Source organism: Marmota monax, unplaced genomic scaffold (genome assembly GCF_021218885.2).
Source record: "Marmota monax isolate L192 unplaced genomic scaffold, Marmota_monax_Labrador192_F-V1.1 WCK01_AAM20220418_F8-fsc00053, whole genome shotgun sequence".
NCBI classification, from domain to species: domain Eukaryota; kingdom Metazoa; phylum Chordata; class Mammalia; order Rodentia; family Sciuridae; genus Marmota; species Marmota monax.
The window spans coordinates 7,113,669-7,137,861 of record NW_026693153.1 but is presented as its reverse complement, the minus strand read 5'-3'; the positions used below and the strand labels follow the sequence as shown (position 1 = coordinate 7,137,861).

Sequence of the window (24,193 nt, the reverse complement as noted above, 5' to 3'; positions counted from 1 at the left end):
GCATTTGCATAAATGCCTGTACATACAGAATCTCTTCCATATACTTTACTTCTGACAGACCAACTCTAACTGCAAAGACCAGATTGTGTTACAGTAAAACATCTTTTTCTTAGGCTTATACCTATAGGTGGCCTATTCTGCCAAGATCTTTCCCAAGGGACTACCTACAGGATCAATGCAGCATGCCTCACATCTTAAATGGTCAGTAAGAAATACAAACAAGAGATAGATAACCAGAGAAGATCCACAAAACTGTGGCTGACAGATGGAAACCTTTCAATAGGCAGACCTGTACATACAGAATTTCTTCCACTTTACCTCTGACAGACCAACTCCAACTGCAAGATTGTATAATAATTCAGAAGGCCATACAAAGGCCAGATCATAATAGTAAAACATCATCTTTCCTTAGACAGGGTTATATCTATATAACCCTGTCTATAGGAAGCCCTTTAAGCCAAGATCTTTCCTAAGAGCCTAACACAGCATTGCCCATGTCTTATAGGGCCAATTACAGAAACAAAAAAGAAGCAGAGACAGACAACCAGAGCAAATTCCTGAACTGAAAGCCAACAAATAGGAACCTAGAACAGACTATAAGGGAGTAAAAATCCCTAGGTTGTCAAATCCTGCTTAACCATACCTCTGTGTAGCAGCACAGATGTCCCCACAAAAAAGGACCAGATGTTCCCACAAAGAAGAACCAGATATGTGGAATAAAGGGTTTTGGTGTGCACAACAGAGAACTTACTAGACGGCAAGGGTGTTGCAACTTTACAGCAGTCAGTTTCCTTCTTCTCAAAGTGAACCAGGATGAAGGAGCTGGTACCTTTTCGGGAGAGAAGGTGGGAATTCCCCAGAGCAAAAAGAGCTTCAACATCTGCTGGGAAAGTTCCTTAGCCCCTCCCTTTACTCACAGGAATAGCTCTTCCAGTTTGACACAAGGCAAACTCACCCATCTCCTAATTCTCCAGCAGTTGGCTCTCACAAGTTTGCCAGCCATTTGCATCCTCAGCATTGAAGTGGGATGGTCTGGCATGTCAGACTTGCCCAAGAAAACCAGAGCTGGGACTGCTCTCAGATCTCATCTTGGTTACAAATTTGATATTAAAAACTTGGTCCTTGTCCCTGATGCCAATCCAATAACAAGGACACAATTTTGAGAAAAAGGATAAAAATATTTTGCTTTGCTAATAAAGGAGAAATACAGGAGACTTCTGCCTCAGAGGCTGTGATTCTCCCAATATCTCTTTTAAGCCCATACTCCTAATTACCTAACTTCCTTCCACTAGGCACCACCTCTTAAAGGTTCCACCACATCTTATTAGTGCAAGAGGCTGGGGACCAAACCATCAACATCAATGGGACTTTGGGGTCCATTTCAAAACAAAACTACAGTGCTGGCATCTTTACATTCAAGTTTGGGATGATGAAATATAAATAAACCCAAGAACTTGCCATTATGCTGTTTCTTGGATTCAAAATTTTCCAACTGGTCTACCTTCTTCCACAACTTCTCAGAGTCTTCTTACATTGGTGTGTGTGTGTGTGTGTTTGTGTGTGTGTGTGTATCTCCAAGATTTTTAGTTGTGCATAACAGGAGAAATGGAGTAACTGTATTTACTCATCTTCCTGCAAGCTGAATGAATCTGTATCTAGCAGATATTTGAGGGGGATATTCTAATACTCAATAATATCAGATGCCTATTGATGATAATAAGTATGGAAGCTTGATCAATAACTGGACTATCAGGCTATTATTGAGTAGCTTCTATGATAAAAAGGTGCACCATTGTCAGATAATAAATGATTCACAAAGCTGAGCACAGGATAGAAATTACTTCTAAGGAAGGACTTTGATCAAAGGCTGGTCCTTTGTGGGTTTGCCTGATTGTCACAGGACAATGCTTGGAATCCACTTCCATAGTGTGAGCCCACCCACCCTCCGATTTTGAGGAGGTGGGGGAGTGGTAGCTTGTAGAGTTATGATAACATTTTAATCAGTTTCATTGAAGCTGAAGTGTCTGAGTACTTAATCATGGAAGACTTAAGGTGGCCTTCCCATGATCTCTGCCTCCTGGTTTTTAGGAAGAGCCTGAGAGCAGACTCTGGGAACCAGGGCAGCTGACATCCAGAAAGAAGGTAGGTATTTAGCCCTATATCTGCAAAGAAATAAATCCTGTCCACAATCAGATTGAACTTAGAAGCAGATTCTTCCCCAGAAAATCCTGCAAATGAGATTTCCTTTCAGCTGACACTTTGATTACAGCTTTGTGAGACCCTGAACAGAGGATCCAGTTAAGCCATGCCTGGACTTCTGACCTTTAGAAACTGTGCAATTATATATATATATATATATGTGTGTGTGTGTGTGTGTGTGTGTGTTTCAAAGTACTGTTTGTGGTGATCTCTTATATAGCAATAGATGATTAATATACCCAACAAGACATTATCTTTGTAGTGAAAGTTTTTGACATCAGAAGGTGGAGATGTTGTCAACAAATTCTGAACCCCACCCTGATGACAAGTGGCAGATGAGTTTATTATGTTCCCAGAGCAAAGTAATGTAAACATCCTGGAGACATCTGAGGCATGCTGGTATAGGCTCTGGGTTTTGATTTCTTCATCCGAAAGTGAGAAGATAATATTTACTTAATAAGAGGGATGTAAGAATTAAATAGGGCATGCAAGTAAAAGCTATTTAACACACGGCCCAGCACCTACAAAAGTGTGTAGCCCAGCGAGGTGGCTCTTGCCTTACTACATCAATGAGGTCACTTTCTGTTAACTTCCACAAACTATTAAGGAAAGGGATTTGCCATTATCTTCTCTCCCCTTACCCCCAGTATTCCTTCAACCATTTCCCTAAAATTGAAGCATTCATTCTCTGGTGTAGTCCTTTCAAAACTGTCACTGAACAAAGCAAGATTTCTCATTTTCCCCCATCTACTATAACTCAACAAAAGAAAGAGAGAGAAAGAGAGAGAGAGAGAAAGAGAGAGAGAGAGAGAGAGAGAGAGAAATCGAGAAAGAAAGAAAGAAAGAAAGAAAGAAAGAAAGAAAGAAAGAAAGAAAGAAAGAAAGAAAGAAAAGAAAAGAAACCCAACCAAATCTCTTAAACCACTCCTGCACCCACCCCTGGGCTTCACTAAAGAAACAACCAAATTTCTATTTAATAAGCATTTCAATGAAGGATTCCTTGATCCTCATCAAAAGAATACTACCCTCCAAGAGTAACTTCTCAAACCCTCCCATTCGCTGTTTAGAGAAAGTAGGGAGAGTGAAGCCCCGAGGCGTGGCCTCAGCGCCTCGTAGGCTTTTGGGCAGTCCTGATCTGCGTCCAGTAACCGGGGCCTTGGCCAGCGCCGGGCGGGCCTTTTTCATCTTCCAAACCCAGAGTTTAAACAAACCAGCCTAACTGCCTGAAAGGATGAGTATGAGAGGGGTTAGGGCAGGGGCAAGCTCTGGGTGTCTAGCTACCTTGTCTCGGCCCCTCCCGAGTCGCCAATGCTGCCGCCGCTGCTGCCGCCGAATGCCACATCAGCGACCGCGAGGCATTTCCAGGTTCCTCTGAAGGATGCAGCGAGCTGGGGCGGCGGGCTGGGGCGGCCCCAGGCCAGGGGGAGTGGCGGGCCTCTCCGCCAATCGGCGGCAAGTGAGGAGCCGCGGCCACCAATGAGCGGAGGCTTTGCCAGCCGCGGCAGCCCAGGCTGGTGCCCCTTCGGGGAACCAGATGAAGCACATCTGTACAGCTGTGCTGAGAGGCTGTGCGGCCCCAGTGCGAGCCGGACGTCAGCTAGGCACGTCCCCCACGTCCTCTCCTACTAGCCACTTATTATTTATTCATTTCCCTTAAGAAGCAGCCGGGGCCCTGAGCTTAAAACTTTTTCTCCCCCCTAATGCGAGACCAGGCCAGATCCCATCCAACACATAGTTTAATTTTCATGGGTCTCTGGGATCAAAAGAACAGAAACAGCAACATCAAAAGCCCAGCCGCTATCTGATTTTAAACTGGCAAAGTGGAAAAAATAAGTGTTGAGTAAACAGACCAAGCTGGGTAAGTTTTGAATATGTGCTGGTTATCATATTTCTCCTTCTGTGATCTCTGTCCTGTCTTTATGCTGTTTTCACCAGCCCTCTCTTCATTAAGGAGAGAAAAATATCGCTTGCTGGCACAAACTGCACAGTCGTTCACCTTACTTCCCTTCTTCTTCTTTTTTATTTTTGCAAACATTAAAGTTTTTTTGCTTTGCTCTTTGTGATTTTTGGGGTATGCTATTATAAAATTTCCTGGGAGCAAATATTAGGCATTTTGTTGTAAGCCTTTCCAAAGTTTTTGAATGTACTGATATATTAATTTTTCTATTTTATTTCTGTGTACATTGGTAAAGGCGAAATTTTTAAATCTATCCTATACTCCCTGTTTTGATGGAAGATTAAGAAAATTATCTGGCTCATTTGGAATTAATGTAGCTTTTGTTTCCATTAATGTATGTAATATTGTTTAGAACCTGAATCATATAGGCAATTGCTGAATCTTTCATTGAAATTTAAATGTACTTGTAATTCAAATGTGTCTTTTCTATGATCGTCTACCCATGTTGCAACACCCAGATTTCTTTATGATTGTTAAAAACAAACAAAACCCAAATATGTGACAAGTGACTTTGTGTGGTGTCTATAACCTTATAATTGTATGATCAACCTCTAATTCTATCTTAAAATATTCAGAATGATTATTATAGGTGCATACTTACAGATACTTCTGGCTTAATTTTAGGATTTAGATATTGTGTGATGGAAAATGTTGAGCTAGGTGAGCCACCCAAGGCCCATTCCATCTGAAACCTCTGAAATTTTCTCTGTTTGTGTTTTGAATTTGAGACTTTTGTCACATGCTGTTTACTCTCATGGGTGTTCCAGCCAGAACTGACTTTGATTTCCAGCTCAGATAGAAGTAGATGAGAATTTGGTGTAATTTTTTTTTAAGTTACAGAGTGTTTTTATTCAGAAAAGTAACATTTACCAGAGGGTTTAACAGTGAAGTGGTGTTCAGACACTGGGGTTAGAAGAAGACACATTGTTGCAGAGGAAACTGGTCTGGTTAATTCACAATTCCATAATGTAATCTTGGACAAATTATTCAGCCTATCTATGCCTCAGTTTCTTTCTGTAATATGCTAATAATAACACCTATGGCAGGGTGTTGTCTAGAGCATTGAGTGAGTTAATTTATGTTGACACGTAGATTAGACTGGCACTTTGGCAAGGATTTGCTAGTGTGCTAGTTCTTCATGGCCTTCCTTCCCAGTTTCCCCAGCCGTCATTTCTGACCTCTGCATTAGAAATTAGTATTTACCTAGTGCCCACCACTTGCAAGCCAGGTACTGGGTGAGGCTGTAAAGGGAGGTCTTGATTGAGGAGTGGGGCAGAATTGATTAAGCGTTTTAGATCTAGAAGGATCTGGGAGTGTGGGGAATAAAAAACTATCTTATGGAAGGATGGCTTCATGGAAGGATTGGCAGTTATAGGTATTTCTGAACAACTTCTCTCTGAGGTCCAGTCTCTACTGTTTGCCCAGCATTCCCTCCTTATCTACTGCGTGGCTTCTGTGACCTCTATTTAGGACCTGAAGTATGGGCAGCAGGGCTGGGAAGTGAGTCAGGGCCCCATGTTTTGGACTTATTCTCTGGTGGCTGCCTTAAGCCCTGCTTAAGGGGGTATGGTGCTCTGGGCCATTACTCAGGCTGCTTTTTAACAGGCCACTCCCTAAATTCTTGCTCTTGCCCATCTTGCTGATGGAATCATTATAAGTATTCACATTCATACCTATAACTTTATAATTTATAGTTACTGAAATAGATAAGACTTATAATGTACACCTAAATGGTAGGTTTGGAGTGCTCTTGTCTTTTCTTCCTTGAAGGCATGGGTGGTGTCAGGAAGATATGTCCTGGTGCTGCTGCTGACCACCTGCCTGACCTCAGGCAAGACATTAAGCCATATGACCCTTTGTGCCACCATCCATGAAATGTTCACTAAGGTCCCTTTTCTCTTGGATGACCATCTCTTCTTCTACCCCCCCCCCCCGCCGGAATAGTCTGTTGCTTATGAGTGGCTATTTGATCTGTCTATGACTAATATTTTCTGACTCCTTAATACACAGTAGACATTGTTCTGAGCTCATGGCATCCTCACAACAACCCTGTGAGGGTTAGTGCCTATTTGAGGAGACATAATCACAGGCAGATTAAGATACTTGCCCAAGATTATACAGTGAACAATGGCAAGTATAGATTCAGTGTAGCATCAGAGTCCAAGCCTTAACCATTAGACTATACTGCCTTAGGTGTATGAGCAGCTATGACTGCTCTTGTTTTTGGTGGTGATTGTCAAGAAGTTCATGGAAGGAAGATCACTGGAGGCAGGGACACATTTGGAGGGATCTAGCTGACAGCTACCTGAAGAAGCTAGAATATCGAAAGGAGTCTCATCTTTGAGGTATGTTCCACATGAGACAACAGACATTTCACTTAAGAGACATTTAATTTTTTTATTAGATGGATCTCACTGCAAACGTGTGCATTGTCTTTTCATCTTGTTTGAAGAGAACCCACAAAAGTACCTGGAATTATGGTAGACACTTAATAAAATAAGTATCAGTTAAATGGTTATCCTCATTTGAAAAAGGAAGTGTGGCCACAGTAATTTATTTAAAAAAAACAACAGAGAAACTATGAAGTATCCTAAGACTTGTAGAAAATGGGGCAGATATGATATTGTGCTTCTATCTTGGGCACCCTCGTTTCTCATCTTATTTCTGGAGATGCTGTGGTTTGGGGATAAGAATTTCTCATGATGAAGGTCAATGTAGGGCTATTTTAAGTGTGGAGTTATTAGTCATAATCTAGATTTGACATCATTTTGGGAATTCACTCCTTAAATTACTTATATATTGATTCAAATTTATTATTTTAAAAATATTTTGACTTGCTGGTTATCTCATTTTCTTAATGTAGTTACCCTTTTCATCATAGCATGGGGTCCAGCCAAGCACATAGTCTTACCAGAGTGACCTTGAGCAAGTCCTTTCTCTAGAAGGCTTCATTATCTGTAAAATGTAAATACCAAAAGACATTACGTAAGAAAGTCCATGTAAAGCATTTGACATTGTGTCTGGCTCATAGTAAAGTCTATACATGTAAGCAATTCATTTTTTATTATGCTAAAATATACATAGATAACATGAAATTTACTATTTTATCCATTTTTAAGAGGACAGGTGAATGGCATTTTGCACATTCCTGAACTTTTTTTTTTTCTTCTCAAACTGAAAAGACCACACCCATTGACAGTAATTCCCTATACCTCCTACTCTGTCAGCTTCTGGTAACCTCCATTCTACTTTTTTGTCCATCCATTTGACTACTCTAGTACCTCATATTTGTGGAATCATACAATAGATTTGTCCTTTTGTGTCTGACTTAATACATTTATCATAATGTCTTCAGGGTTTATTCATTAAGTAGCATGTGCCAGATTTTTTCTTTCTTTTTTTTTATAACCATACGATTTATTTTTATTTTTTTTTAGTCATACATGACAGCAGAATGTATTTTGACATATAATACATACATGGAATGTACATACATCAATCATATTGTCTGTTCTATTCTGCTGCCCTTCCTATCCTCCCTACTCCTCCCCTCCTCTCCCATCCTTTCTCTCTATCCAATCTAATGTGACACACTTTTTTTTTCAAATTTTTTTCTTTTAGGGCTGATTAATATTCCTTTGCATATACTTATCACCTTTTGTTTTTCTATTTATCCATTGCTGAATGGATTTGGGTGGTTTGCACCTGTGATGGTTAATTTTCTGTGTCAACTTGCCTAGGGCACAGCATGCACATACTTGGCCAAACATTATGCTAAGTGCTTCTGTGAAGGTATATTTTTAGATGACATTAAGATTTAAATCAGTGGACTCCAAATGTATGGAGTATGCTCTCCATAATGTGAGTGAGACTTATTCAATCAATTGAAGGTATCAAAAGAAAAAGAATGACTCCATTGAAGAAGAGATACTTCTTCCTCCAGACTGCCTTTGGGCTTAGGAATACAACATCAACTCTCTCCTGGACCTCTGGGCTGCTGGCCTACCCCAGAATTTCACAAGTGAATTCCTAAAATCAGTCTCTCTCTAATACTCTATATGTATGTATGTATGTGTATATATTGTGTATATATATATATATATATATATATATATATATGTTGTATATATGCAATAGAATAATATACATATGTGTGTGTGTGTGTGTGTGTGTGTATTATCCCATTGGTTCTGTTGCTCTGAAGAACACTGATCCTTGATGATCCCTGACTAATAAGCCATCTTTGGGCTACTGTGAATAATGCTGCTATGAACACTGGTTTTCAATATTTATTCAAGCCCAGTTTTCAATTATTTTTGATACATACTCAGAGTGAAATTGTCAGATCATATGAAAATTCTACTTTTAATTTTTTAACAAACTTCTTCACTGTTTTCCACAGTGGCTAAACCATTTATTTTATATTCCACCATCAATACACAGGGATCCATTTTATACACACCCTTTCAACCCTTGTTATTTTCTGATTTATTTTTACTTTTTTTATAATAGCTGTCCTAATGAGTCTAAAGTAGGATCCCATGGGTTTTGTTTACATTTGTCTAATGATAAGTTATGTTGACTATCTTATACAGTGCTTATTGGCTATTCATATGTATTCTTTGGGCATATGCCTATGTGTTCAAATATTTGCCCATTTAGAATCAGGTTGCTCTTCTGTTGTTGCATTGTAGAAGTTCTTTATATATCTTGCTATTACCTTGTCAGTTATATGATGACAACTAATTTTTTCTCATTATTTGGATTGTCTTTTTACTCTTTTCATAGAATCTTTTGATGTATGAAAGTTTTACATTTTGATGTGGTCCAATTGATCTATTTTTTTCCTTTGTTGCCTGTGAGTTTGGCCCCATATATGACGTATTATCGCCAAACCCAATGTCATGAAGCTTTTCACATGTGTTTTCTTTCTTAAATTTTTTTTTAGTTGTAGTTGGACACAATACCTTTATTTTATTTAAGATTTGTGGAATATGCTCTCCATATTATGTTGTGCTGAGAATTGAACTCAGCACCTTGCACGGTACTAGGCGAGTGCTCTACCGCTGAGCCACAACCCCGGCTCATGTGTTTTCTTTTAGGGATTTTATAGTTTTAGCTAATTGGCTTCAGTCTTTGATAGATTTTAAGTTAGTTTTCGCATGTAGCTATTTCAGCAATTCATTAATAATTTTTATGAATTATTATAATGTTTATCTCCATATAGAAATCAGTACCATAGATATAATGATAGTATAAAACATTGATTTGTTCTTGATTAATGTTTTCTGATTATGTCTAAAATATTGATTTTCTTCCCCCATAAAATTACTTGTAATTTCTACTCTCTGTAGCTATTTCCAAGGAAGAAAAAATATTCCTATAGTGAAAGGGCATTGGTTCCCGGTAGCTGTCTTTTCTTTTTTAAAATATCCTTGCCTTTTGGTGACATCTAGAGTTGAAAAAAAAAAAAAAATATATATATATATATAATGAAAACAGTGTACAGAGTCAAAGTAATAATTTCTCTTTTATACATCTGTCTCCTTCCTGTTTTTCTGCCTTTCCTGGAGGTAGCCTGTTATACTTTGGATCTGGAATTTTCCATAAGTCCCATGTGTTAAAGGCTTTGTCCTCAGCTTGGTACTATTGGGAGGTGGTAGGGACTTTATCAGGTGAGCTTAAGATCTTAGGTCATTGGGGGCGTGCCCTTGAAGGGGATATTAAGACCCTGGCCACTCTTCTGTTTCTCTCACTCAACCATGAGGTGAATGTGTCTCTCCTCCACATGCTCCTGCCATGTTGTATTGTGCCACAACAGGCCCCATGAAACAGGGTCAAGCCATCATGGACTGAAACTTTTAAGTCTGTGAGCCAAAGTAAATCTTCCTCTTCTTGAGTCAATTTATCTCAGGTATTTGTGACAGTAATAGAAAGCTGATCAACACATAGCCTTTGTGTTGTGTGTCCTTCCAGACTCTCTCCAAAAGCTCACTCTCAGGGAAACATCTAAACGTCAATATAATTTAAAAATGAAAACGACACCACATTACATACACTGTTCTGACTTTGCCTTTCTTTAATTTGTTGTTGTTGTTGTTGTTCTGGGATCCAACCCAGGGCCTTGGACATGCTAGACAGGTGCTCTACCACCAAGTCACAAACCCTAGCACCGCTCTTCTCTATGAGCCATTGGCTCTTCCCAGTCCCCTCTGGCTCTCAATGCTCCTATAAAGGAGTCTGACACTGTCTCGTAAAACATTGGAAGACAGAGGTCCTTTCTTTCATCTACCCACCACCACTTCTGAGCAAACTATGTCCCTCTGGTGCCATCAATAATCCTGAAGTGAAAAAGGCCTGGAGGCAAATACTTCTTTTCTTCCTTGCTTAAATGAGCAGAGGTTGCTATCCTCTATGCCTTCTTTTACTTCTCTCTCAAGAGAAAAAAATGAAAATAACATCAAGAACCAGGTGGCTCTTTCCATGGTGAGGAAGTGAGGATCCCCATTGTACCTGAAATTTCATAAGGTTCTAAAACAGATACACATAATTTTATTTAATTCCTTTTAATAAAGAGAAAATGGATATTTAGAAATATTGCCCAAGAAAGCTGATGCTCAGGAGGTAAATTATGCTACTTATTTATTTAATTAGAAGGAATATGAAAATGTCTCTGATTTTAGCTCTTTTTTGGGGGTGGGGTACTGGGGATTGAACTCAGGGGCACTCAACCACTGAGCCACATCCCCAGCCATATTTTGCATTTTATTTAGAGGCAGGGTTTCACCCACACTTGCCCTGCCGCTAGAGATTCTCTCACAGAAGGTGTGATGTAAAGCCAAGACATCTGTGGAAAGCTCCCTGGTAATTTGATGGGAGGCCTGGGCTGAGAGTCACTGGCCTAGTGGGAGGAATTTCCCAGCCAGGGGTGATTACCCTTGTGAGTATGCTGGTGGCCTTCATTCCCAGCGCTTAGAACTGACCTCAAGTAGTCCTTGTTGAAGGAAAGCTCTACCAAGGTTCTAATTAAGAAACAAATAAATTGGATGGGAACCTCTTCTCTTGGAATGTTCACAGAGATGATTTTTTCATCCTGCAGCCTCATCCCCATGAATACTCACTTGTTTAAGCCCTAATTTATATGGTGCTCCTATTAACTTCACTGTTTTCAGAACCAAGCTTCTCTCAGTGCTATAGTTATTTCTAGATAGAAAACTTAGGCATTTAGGAGGCATCTGAATTGCCTTTTAATGACTTAAAACTATCGTGAGTCCATTTTCTGATTTGAGTCAACAATGAGTTGCCAAATTGACCTTATTCCGTGTGTACAGAGATTGTGTCTATCTCTGGACCATAGTCTACCACCAATTAAATTTCAGTAAAAAGTATTACGCTTAATTTATATTCAATTTAGTAGGAAAAAGCAGGAGCTAACGTGACATATAAGGATTTTTTTTCAACTTCAGATGAACATCTCTTTAAAACAGGATATATTAGTTCCACAAGATTCTTTTAAAATTAAAACAATATATTAAAATATCAAAATATTGATATTATAGGTTGAGCATCCCTAATTTGAAAATCCAAAATCTGAAACTTTTTGAGTGCTTAAACAATACTCAAAATGTTTCAGATTTCAGGGCATTTGGGATTTTTGGCTTTCAGATTAGGGATGCTCAACCTGCAAAGTCTATGAAGATATTCCCAAACCTGAAAAAACTCAGAAAACTGAAATATTTCTAATCCCAAGCATTTCAGATAAGGGATCCTTAACCTATATTAACTACTCTTATGTAATATAGAAGATGTTCCTCATATCCTAATAGACCTACATTTTAAGTTACTACCCTTACACTGTACATAAAATAAGAATAAAGTTCCAGATATCACTTTGATATGTCTAAGTATGGATCTAGTGTTTTGTTGTTAATTATCTTGTTTTTTCCTGATGTGTTCTTTTAATATGAAGACCTAAGCCTTTTTTTCAGTTCAAGGAGTCTTTCGCCAATTACTGCTTTCCGCCTCCCCCTTTTCTTATATGTCAGGTGTATGTTTAGACTAACAATTATGAAAAACTGTTAAAGGCAGATAACAAAAGCCAAAATAGAGAGCTACTTGGTAGTGCAAAGTACATTTAAGGCATGTTTGAAGATCCTGTGTGTTTTAATCAATAATGAAAACTTAAACATTAAAAGTGGTAAAAAAAAAAAAAAACTTAGAAAATGCCAAAATCATATTATAGCTAACCCTTGGCAACAAAGGCCAGAGTTCAGACAGGGTGATGAGGGTAAATGATATGGAGGAAGAATGAGGGGAGTTGGGGTTAGAGGTTATGGAGTTATCTTACTTGGAAGCAGCTCTCAGGGAGAAGGGACCCCTGTGTGTCCATCCCCAGTGTTATTGTCCTGCTACTCTGTGTCTACTTGGCATGAGGATGAACCACTAAAGAGCAGGATGACTTTGTTTTCTCCTTCCTGCCTCCATGACTTTTGGGAAGGGCTGTCTCCAATAGGGGAGCAGAGGAATGCATCAATACCTCATCCACCTGGGGCGAGTTTAGGAAACTCCCTGGAAACATTAAGCCTCATTTTTCCTTCTCAGGATGTTGGGCCTGTCTCTCCTTACTTCTGAGTATCACTTTGGGAGGATTAATGAGGTGATGTATGCAATGGGGCTTTGCTAACTGCAGTGTAGTCCCCAGAAGTCAGCCACGATGTGAGCATGTTTGCTGCAAAGCCCTTTCTTCACAGAAAGATGTGTGAACAAAAAATGGCTGAGTGACTTTATTAGGTGTTGGCCTCTTCTCTGAGTTCTCATTTTGCCCTTACATATTCATTATATGGTAATGGCTACTAGTCTTCCCATTTTGTGGATGAGATATACCAAAGACCAGGAGGTTAACAACTCATCCGAGGTCATGCAGGGCTGAAATCAGAATTTAAACACAGGGTAGAATCACTACAGTGTCTGACCTCAACATTTATGACATCTGTAGTGTTATCCTTAGGAATGAAACAGTGTTGATAGTTGCTACTTTGGAGTGTTGGTAAGTACTCAAGTCTAGGATAGACAAACAGAGGCAGAGGTATCATGGTGTACCAGCCTCCTTATCCTGAAGTTCTAGATTCTTCTTACTGCCCTTTGTGATCCCAGTCATTTATGTGCCTGATTCACTCTCATTTAGCATCCATCACCCTCTTCGCCTGAATGACTGCAGTTGTATCTCAAACTATCTGTAGTAAAGGGTGAAGGAACAATTTGGGTTTTCCCTTCCAGTCTATTTTAGCCTTAAAAAAAAATCCTGCTTAGATTTTTCCTCGATGCCAAATTACTTTAAAATGTTCAAAATTTTCTGAACATTTCCTCTCAATTTCGGCACTCATCGTAGATGGTAGTAAACAGTTTGCAGAATAGCCCTGGCCCACACACTGTGGTGTAAATGGTACTGTCTTGTGCATCTTCCTTCTTTCACTCTTGCCTCCTCTAAACCAAAGACCACAAAGCAGTGACAGGTATTCTTTTAAAAATACAAATAAAAATCACACCATTCCTGGACTCAGCCTGTCCAGTGGCTTCCCCTGGAAGTTAAAATAAAACCAGACATTTACCATGGCCCCAAAGGTCCTCAGCCAGCTGGACCTGTCCATATACCCACCAATTTCCTTTTCCCACTAGCCTTCCTTGGTGCTAATAAAGTGGAATTAGGCTTTTGATAAAATTAGGTTCACACAGAAAACACAATATGTCCTTTCTTCTACTAGGCCAAGCATGGACAGGTGCTTCCATCATTGTCTTTCCAACAGTGAGAACTTTCTCACTAGTTTCAGAAGGAGCAAGATGCCTAAAACCAAGTCTCAGAAAAGATTTGATCAACTCTGTAGTGTAACCTATTGCTTCTCTGACATACTCTGCCTAAAGGGGCCTGTAGAGCCGTCCCGTGAGGATTCAGCATTGTAGTGATCAGCACATGCATATGAGGAAACTACTGGAAGCTGAGAGACTGGCATCAGGGTGTGGTGGGATGGTGTGTGTGTGTGCTGTAGTGATTTGAGTTTGTCTCCCCAAAGTTCATGTGTTAGAAAGTTAATCCCAATTTTATATGTTAATGACATTTGGAGGTGAAACATTTGGGAATTAAGTAGGATTAGATGAGGTCCTGAGGGTAGGGCCTAAATAAAAGCATTAGAGTAAGAGAGATCTGAGCTAGCCTGCCAGCACTGTCTTTCCATGTGATGCCCTCTGCTATGTTAATGATGCAGCAAGAAGGCCCTTGGCTTCTTGAGCAGATGCTGGAGCTATGCCCTTGGACTTCTCAGCCTCTAAACTGTGAGAAATATATTTCTTTTCTTTATAAATTACCTAGTCTCAAATATTCAGTTATAGCAACATAAAATGGATAAAGATATTGGGAGAAGAGTACAAAGCCCAGTGTTCACAGGACTGGGAATATTGCTTTTTCCTTCTAGCCAGACTGGAAAACCCATAATTCATGGGATATTGGGTAGAACAGTCAGAAAGTTCTTGCCTTAGTAATGGGAAACAGCACTAGACTGAGCACTGCTCCAAATGTGCCTAACAAATCATAAAAAAGAAGCTCACCAGAGGATCAAACTGTTTCCAAGTCATTAACCTCATTTCAGAACAGAGCTCTATAATATTTATAGAAATAAAAAAGATTCAGTACCCAACAAGGTAAATTCCACAATGTCTGGCACCTCAAAATAGTCAAGTGTTTGTGTTTAAATTGGAAATACACTGTCCCTGCCTGTCCTGATGGTGTTCTTCCATGCACATTTTTGTACCATTAACAAGTCAAAAAGTTTGTGCCTTCAGTTTTAACATCTTGTACATAACAAGTCCGAGAAGGCCAAACCATGGTCTGTGTTGATATTTACCTTGGCTTCTGAGACACCAGTTCCCCTTTTGTATCTATTATTATCATAAAAAAATATGTTTTCCCATGTTTGATACATTCCCATTGGATTAGAGCAAGGTGAACCCAAGCTAAGATATTGCCTAAGTCCATCATGGATCTCAATGAAGTTCAGGGTAAGGGGTAGTGAAAGTGGTGGGTGAAGTGTGATTTATTTACTGAGGCCAATCATGACTCAAAATTAAGAGTCTTAGAGGGCAGTAAGGGCCAAGCCAGGGAGGCAAGGTCTCTGATAGTATTAATAGGACTGGTGAGGCCAAGATCCAGAACCAGAAGACTTTGAGAACGAATAGAGAACATACAGAAAGTGAAGTAAGCAAAGTCTCAGGAAGACTGTGTCCAGGGTGAATAATCAGGGCTTGTTCATTATCAGAGGCTGGTGACTGGGTCAGAAGAATGTGCCAGGATCACCTACGAACTGACTGCTTTGGAGGTTCATAGCTGATGTCCACATTTTGGACCTTGCTATCTATTATCCCTCTGAGATTTGGGCAATTTTTAATTTGATTGACAAGACTATTTCTTTGATTCACTCCTCCACAATTCTGAGATCCAGTCTGACACTATGTCTTCTGAATACTTTTAGTTAGACACTTTATACCCAGAACAAACAAGTTTTCTTCAGATTGGCTGGGGCTAAGTACAACATTCTTTCCCACTCGACTTGTACAGACAATGTGGCTTTTCTTCATACAATTTATCAATCTTTTGGCAAAGCAAAAATAATTAGTTTTCAAAAATGTTTAACCCAAGGAGTTTCTTCTTGAAGATGATGACAAGATATCACTATCATTATGTAATTAAAATTTTATTTTCTTTGGGAGATGGGGTTGGGACTAAAAGGAATAGTCTCTGAGAAAATTGGAATTCCATTTGTCTTTTAAAGGAAGGATATCTTAAAAGTCACTTTTTCATCTAGAAGAGGGTGCTTTCCATTGGTAGTCTTGGAACACATTACTTCCATTGCAAATGATAACTACTATGGAATGGATAACTCAAACTGGGATGTAGGGATGTATGCTGGATGGTAGTCAGTATTCTCCTTGTCACCATGATGGTCTTCATGGTCAGAATGATTCCATTACAGTATTTAATAATGACAACACCAACACTAGACAGTAGACAGAGTAAGTTTATTACTTTATTTTTTTTTCAAGTCAGCAAAGATCAAAAAAGATTCTATTCTCTGTGTTTCCCAATGGGAAAGACATAGATATAGGAGAGACTAGAAGGTACAGGCTCTCTGTGTCTATCTGATAAACTTAGGTCTGCTGTCTGTACTACTAGACATATCTGCAGAAATTAACTCTGTAAGGAAGATTCAAGAGAGGACAGCTCATGCTTTGTGGAAAGGAATGTACTAACTTGATATAATCTACTTTATGTTAATTGTGGTGAGTATTTAACTTTGTCTTTATATTTATTTATGTTTTGTGGTGGTAATGAGTAAGAGGGTGGGGTGAGTAAATTAAATTGCTTCTCTGTTCTGAAAAATTGCTACATTCTAACTGGTTCTCAGGTGGGAGGATGGGAGTTGTGTTTTTTTTTTTTTTTTTAGGAGAGAGACTGACAATGTGAAATCAGTGAGTGAAGGCAAAATCAAGAGCATTTTGCTTTACCTCAGTCCTAGTTTCGTTTTCCCCCTGCCCACTTTTGTTTCTTTTCTGTACCATTTCCCCTCCAAACATGTGATCACTCTTCTGTCAACAGGTCCTTAATAACATAGAAATTGCACAAGATTCTGAAGAGATATTGATGGATTATTTCCTTTCCTCATTACTGTAGATCTTATATTTGCCTTGGAAATAGAATTTGTATACCACCCTAGGAAATTCTTCTTTAGTTTTCCTGAAATTAAGAGAATCCCCATTTTTTTTCCCATAAAGTTTAGAAAGAGGCAGTTTATGAAAGTTACTAATAGAAAGAGGTCAACTGAAGGGATATTTTGATTTTGAGGTATCCTGACCTGGGCATGATATTAATCCTTTGGAAAACAAAAGGTTGAGGTACCTACTCTTGCTCTCAGAGAGCAAGCATTGTCTCACACTGAGCCTAGTTAAGTCTCTGATTATTTTTTTAGTGCTTTATCAATCACAGATGGTGCTGAATCATGAGGTATACTGCCAGATTTTGGGATGGAATATCACTCACTAATGAAGAACTTGGTTAGGCCTAAAAGAGTACATTTTCAGGAAAAGTCACGGACTTGAAGTGTGTTATCTTTCCTTGCTATTTGGAACATCATCACTTACTTTTATGTATCTAGGTTAACAAATGACACCTGCAAATATTCTCCCCTTTATTGTCCCCAAACTGAAGTTCAGCCTTTTGTATTTTTCCTCCAAGGTTCAGGGTATATTTGAACGTATAAACTAATATTTTTTTATTTTGGGGAGTGAGACTTGAGAAGCAATTCACAAAGGACAATTCTAAACTAGGGTGACTAAAAACCAGAATAAGGATGAATGGATATTTTTTTCTGGTGATCTATGTCCAAGTGGAGAATTGATGAGCAGGTTAACTTACATTAATTGAGTATCTTACTGTTATAAAACAGACCATGAATGACCCTGGTGTTTGGAGAAAGCAATTCTTATTTGGCGTCCTTATAGGAAAGTCTCTGGTTTAAATGAGTTTCTCCACTGGCTTCCCATTTGGGTTTACATTTTCTAAATATATTCAGGGGTTTTTGTTTGTTTGTTTGTTATTTGGTAACATGACAGCATAACCTCACAACTTCACATTTATTAGTTTCAGTCCACACTCACCTTAATTTCTTATGGTCTCATTTCTTATTTGCTGGTATGTCAAAATGCTGAAAGGAACAGCAATTCTATGACTATTTATTCCTGAGATTTCTCAGTCTTCACATGTGCAGCTCAGGTCAGGGGTACCATCTGGGGTATTATCTACTCCCCATGTGTTGGAATGAATGTAAGCTGGTTGGCTTGGTAGGCTTGTCCAGATAAGAGAAGCAAAGTCATGGGGGAGGGAGGAGCTATTCCTTGTGGGAGCCTTATACTTACATCCTGACCATTGAAGTTGGATGGCTGAATGGCTTTATGGAATTGATTAATCAGGAAGTAGACATAGTGAGAGTGGAAGTAAATGAGAATGGTTACAGTTATGGGAGAAACCCTGCTGATGGAGATTCCTTAGTGTCTTCTGGTGAGCTGGGAGCCTGACTGGTGGGTTGACAGTCATACTTGTGTGTCTGACGACATTAATTGCAAGGTGCTATGGGCCAAGTTTCTGTAGGTTGGGTGGAGATGGAGGTCACTGGCAGTGAGTACAGCACCCAAGGAGAAACATATGAGTAGGAGGAAGAAAAGCAATTTCTTTTTTGTGTTGTTGCAAGACTGGTGCTGGTGAAATAGTCTTTTCTTGAACACTGAGCTGCACCTGGTAGGATTGGGAGCCTTTGAGCAACACATCCACTCAGGAACCATGGAGGACTTAGGCAAAGGTCAAAGTAAGGTAAGTTTTAGTACGACACTGTGTTTTCTTACTAGTTGCTTTTGGCACGCACACAGATGTGTGTGCATGTGTGGGCGTGTGTGTTTTTGTAAAACTGAACGTATGGTGTCAATTTTCAAACTATAGTTTCTATATTACAGAATATTTTCAGCATTAACTAAGAAACAAAGGCTAATATTAGCTGGGAGCTCTGTTTTGGACAGTCTGTTTTGGACAGTTTGAGAGGTGTAGTAGACATCTGGGTGGAGAAGTTGAATATACAGTTGATTGCAGGACTCTATAGTTTGAGGAGAAGCTGGTACTAAAGATAAATATTTGGGAAACACAGGCATGTGGCACAGCATTCCAAGCTGTGAACAGGATGAGATCCCCCAGAGCTGAGGGTAGATAGAAAAGAGTTTTAAAAACAGGTCCCCAGGACTCCCAATCATAAGAGCTTGGAATTTAGGAGACACTGGAAACAAAGGAGGGTACAATGAATGGGAAAAAAAACAAGGGAAGAATATTTTTCAGAGAGGAGGCTGTGGGGAGCACTGTGGAATTCTGCCAGTGGCTCAAGTAAGATGAGGGCAGAATTGGCCACTGAATCTAGCAATGGGGTGGGGGTGGTCTTTGGTGGCTTTTTTCAAGAGAGAGAGAGAGGATCATGTATGACCAGTAAAGAAGGGACAGAATGAGGTGGGGCAAGGTGAAATTGCTGCCAATTTTCCTCTGTCCTCATTCTGGGAGACCCAGGATCCTTAGTTTCTCATTCATCTTTATTTTATGTTGCCGCCTCAATTTAACTTTGCAAGCACTTTTAAATTCTTTTTGAGTATGACAGATGGGGTGCTCTCACGGATGAATTCTTCTCCAGTGTCTGTTGGGTTTAGGGACTGTGACTGTTTGGCATTCTGTCTGGTGACAGAGATGTAGCCAAACCCTGGTCCCGAGAGAGGTGCTACGAGCAAATCTCTGAATATAACCTTAGAACTGGAGTAACAACAGACCTTGCAAGGAAGAGGCCCTCAGGTGTGAGCATGGTAACAGGTGGGGCTTGTTCTCATCTCCTGATGAGGCCCCAAGAATAATTGTGTTTTAGCATTTGTCTTGGTACAGGCAGGCCCAGAGTATGACAAATAGAAGTCTTTAAATTAAGAAAAAATAGAAGGCTTTGGGAGGAAAACAAGAGAGTGAATGCAATGATGGAGAAAAAGAAGAAAGAAATCAAGACAAGTGAGGAAGTTTCCTCAGCTTGGCCCTGTCCTTCTGGGCTATGTTTATCCTGGTAGGAATGCAAGGGCTGACCTACATTTTTAAAGTGATTGTGGAATTTGGCATGTATTTTAGGAAGGCTGTTCCCAGGGCTGAGGCCCATGGGTGACTCAGCTGGCTTAGACACAGCTGGCTTTTGTTGGGGCAACAGGAGAGCTCCCCTGCAGTGGTCTGGAAATATTTGCAGACGGTGCCATCTTGTTATTGCCATCCAGCAGGCCTGTTGCTTCCTTCTCATCCCTCTTGTTTAATCAGGCCTCACCATTTTTGGCCAGTGAAAACAATTATTGTTTAGAAGCTCCAAATACAGACTGTAGGTATTCCTTTAGGGCTGTGTTAAGGTGGTAGGAGATGCCAGAGGAAGGATAAGTTGGTAGGGTCCCTTCTTTGCTGCCCATACCAGGTTATGAAAAGCAAACCTTCTACTTTGTTATCTATGTAGCATTATGCACTGGGTGTCTATCTACCTGCAGTGCCAACTTTCACATAACTGCCTCACCCACCCCACACGTCCCACAGAGTGTTATCACCCAAATGTGTCTCACTTTCCCTGTTTCAATACAGGTGGTGGGGAGATAGGGGACACAAGGAAGTCAGACATCATGGTGTCCCTGCCTGGCTAGGAGAAAGCAACCTCTGCAGTACTAGGGGGGCTACATCAAGGTGACACCCTAGTTTTCCTTGGTCTCATGTAGAATGTGAGTGGGTAAACGTTTCATTAGCTTCATGAAGGGAGAGACCTGGTTTCTAGTCATTTTTAATACCTTAAAGAACCACTTTAGTAACTGAGGGCAAAGTTTGGCTCTGCCACAGCTGCTTTCTAATTTGGGATTTAGTGGAGTTTAAATTCTTTCTGCCATGTGTGCGCTCCCCCCGGCAATGTGATTGCAAGGAGTCCAGGTGAAGTCTGCATCTCTGATTGAGGCAGGATGTGCTGCCCATGAGCTTTAGTTACTCAATTTCTGTGTCTGCCCCTGCCTGGGCAGGTCTTATCTGGATCTCAGAGGCAGCCTCTCGGGCTGGGACAGTGGAAGTGCCAAGTCAGCTTCAGCACGTACACAGTTACCGAAGCTGCCCACCCCATATTTCTCTGTGCCAGCTGTTTGAGGTGGCCAGAGCCTACTTGCTGTATTCCATTCTCGTACTTTTCTTGTACCTGGTACAGTTGTGAACCCATATACTGTGATTGCAAATTATTTTTCAGATCCACTCAGTAATGTGATGAGAGGTATTTGTGTGTAAATGTTTGTTTGTTGTTTTGGGTTCAGGAGGATATCTGTGGAAGTCACTCTTTCCTAAGCCATTCTCAGGCAGTATATGGTTCTGTAGCGATGCATCTACCCAGCTTTGTCCAACACCAAGTTCAGATCTATGCTTGAGAAGACAAAATCAAACAGTAGCAGAAACTTAATGTTGGGGGTGGTGGTACCCCCCAACCCTTGTCTAGCTATTGCCAGGGCTTTTGGATACATGAATCCACAAACAAAAACCTGTCTGAAGGCTTGCACAGGCCACAGTCTTAGTGAACTAATAGGTCTATGCATAAACATCTCTCAATATGATCCTAGTGGGTGAATATTTATGTCCATCATGCTGTGAGCAAGGGTAAACTAAGTTCTTGTGGTCGTGCCTACTTCTTGGTACTGTTACCAACTATCCTGGGGACAAGGAGCAAAATGATACTAGCACTTCATATCTTCTGTCCTCTTTACTCCAGCATAACCAGCCCTCTTGATTCTAGGGCCACATTGTAATATTTGTCATTACTTTTTTCTACCCTACAAACTTCTGATGTGTTTCGCATTATTTCCACATATTCCAAACCTCCCAAATTTGCTACATTCATTTCATAGCTTAGAACATGTACTTTTTTTAAAATAAAATAGTTAGAGGTATCATGGGGTATTCTGATGATGCTTTCTGAGGTTGTGACCCCCATCTGGACAAGTGGCCCGAGGGGGATGCCTATATTACAAAAGTACACTTTGACTTTCTTTCAGTGCTTTTAGTGGACGGCATGGTACCTGGTTTTTCTGAATTTATTTAGAGATGTGAGATGCTCATCAGTCTGTTCATTCATTCATTTCCTTATTTGTGAACTCCATTTAAGAAATGCTGGTACTGGGAATGTAAAGATAAAAGGCTTAGTCCCTTCTTTCCAGGAACTCAAAGTGCAGTGAGACAGACCCTAAATGTAAACAATGACAGAATTCATGAGCAATTCCATAACAGTTCCTTGGGATCACAGAAAAAGGGAAACTCTCATACTTGAAGTGTAGATTTGAGGAGGTTCTCTGTCTGAGATGGAATGACCCCTTGACTGAGATTTGTTTTTCTTCTAACCCCTCTTTTTCCTCCTTCTCTTCTTCCTCTTCCTCTTCCTCTTCTTCTTCTTCCTCCTCCTCCTCCTTTGTAACTGAGTTATGTTGGATGTGTGTTAATTGGGTGAAGGAGGGAAGGGCTGCAGGCCGTGTGGAACAGAACAGAGCCAGGGAGGCATGCTAGAGAGCTTGGCGTGTTTGGGTAATGTTCAGTGCCACTATTTAATTTGGTTCTATCAATGGGGCAACAGAAAATGAGAGTAGGGTCCCTCCAGGAGGTCAGGGATACTGCCCCTCCCCCCATTATCCTGCTGTGATCAGACCATCCTTTTTGAAGAAGTACATCTGTGGGATGCATAACAGTATCTTATAGGAGCCCTGGAATGTGTCATCTGAAGGAAATAGAGACCTAGATTTGCAGTTGTTTTGACTAGACTTGCAGCGGAGGCTGCTGTGAGCGCAGGAAGTAGGAGGAGATTGTGTTCTGAATCCTGCTTCTTCCCTCAGACTACAGTGAGATTTGGGGCAAATTATATTACAAATCAGTGTCTATTGACAAAAATTTTCTAATAATACCTACCTCATCAGAGGTGATGTGAAGATTAAATGATATAACTTATTGATATATGAAATAATCTAACACAGTATTTAGTCAACAGATGTTATCTTCTTTTGCTTTCTGTTGTCTTTCTTTTCTCATTCTTTGTCACCTTCTTTTCCTATTCTCCATTTTTCATCCAACTCTTTATTAGCTAAGTAATATATGTCAGGCATCCCACAAGATCTACATTGTCCAGTATGGTGGACACCAGCCATATGTGGCCATGGAACACTTGAAGTGTGGCAGGTCCCAACTGAGATGTGCTATCAGTGTGAAACACACACAGAAGTCATGTAGTTAACACTTTGTCTTGTCCCCAAACCACCATTGTTTCCAGGGCTTGCCTTCCAAGGGCAGGAGGCCAGAGACTTCTTGAGTCTGTGGAGGTTTTTCCAATAGAAACACAACCTTTGATTGTTTTCTGAGGTGGTCTTCAGGTGAGCTCTTCTTCCTGCAGTGATATTCTTATGAATGACAAAGCTTTGATTTTAAATTTCTAGTCTGTGTTCTTATTTTCCTCAGCAGTTTGGAAATACTGAGTTAATACTGGGTTGTGAGCAGGAATGAAATTTTTCTTAGTAATTTTTTTTCTATTCATTGCATGCTCAATTGACAAAATTTGATGAAATAGAATACATTATAAAGCTAGATTTCACCAGTTTCTTCTCACTTTTATAGAAGTGGCTACTGAAAATTTAAGATTACTTGTATAATTTGAATTTTATTTCTATTGAACAGCATAGTGCTGGCTGCTAGGAATTCACAGACTTTTGGAGCTTATGGCCTAGTAGGGGTAGGTAGAAAAACAAAATCAGAAGAAAATTTAAAAATAAATAAAAAGTACAAATTGTAATTAGAAAAATAAACATTATAATACATACTGTGAAGATAAGTTTCTATGGAGAAAAAAATAGGAGTATGTAATTTAGACCACGTGGCTGAGGAAGTCCTCTCTGAGGAAGGGACTGGTGCTGGACCTTGACGGAGCTCTTCCTTTGTGGACTTTCTAGATGACAGTGGGTACAGAACATTTCAGGCAGAGGAAAGAGCCTGCTGGGAATACTCATTGAGTCCATCTAACACCAGGCCTGTGGTCAGCAGTGTGAAAACCCGTGGAGTGCTAGAGCCAAGGAGCGCCCCTGACTGCTCAGGGCTTGTGCTCTGGTGAGAAGACAGGCACCTGAGGGTGCAGGGATGTGGCTGGTACTTGGCCCTGGAGTGCCCTTTGCCCTGTCTTGTTTCCATCTCAGAGTCATCATCAACCATAGTCTTGACCAAGCGGGTCCCTAGGGCGTGTCTGTTCTTCCTTCCAGTAAGATGCACTGTTGCCCCTCTATTCCCTGTTCTCACCGCCTGCTCTGACTCAGACTCATCATCTAGGTAATGAGCGTCTGTGATTGTCTTCTAACTGGTTTCCTTGCCTGCAGCCCCTTTCTCCCTGTCATATATCT

At 40.2% G+C, this 24,193-nt stretch overlaps 1 protein-coding gene across 3 annotated transcripts in view; it reads left to right on the top strand.

The window, feature by feature from the left end:
• The first annotated feature begins 3,759 nt into the window (after window positions 1-3,759).
• Window positions 3,760-24,193, top strand: part of LOC124099995 (transmembrane protein 45A) — a 62,433-nt gene continuing 41,999 nt past the window's right edge. Inside the window, exon 1 of one of the 3 annotated variants that reach the window (XR_009227891.1) lies at window positions 3,760-4,057. Coding sequence is in view for 1 of the 3 variants with exons in the window: in XM_058582903.1 (XP_058438886.1) it covers window positions 18,537-18,566 (30 nt within the window). In the remaining 2 variants the exon portion in view is untranslated. Of the gene's footprint in view, window positions 4,058-18,126; window positions 18,567-24,193 lie in introns of those variants that run through there. The other 2 variants (XR_009227890.1, XM_058582903.1) reach the window with 2 other exon arrangements.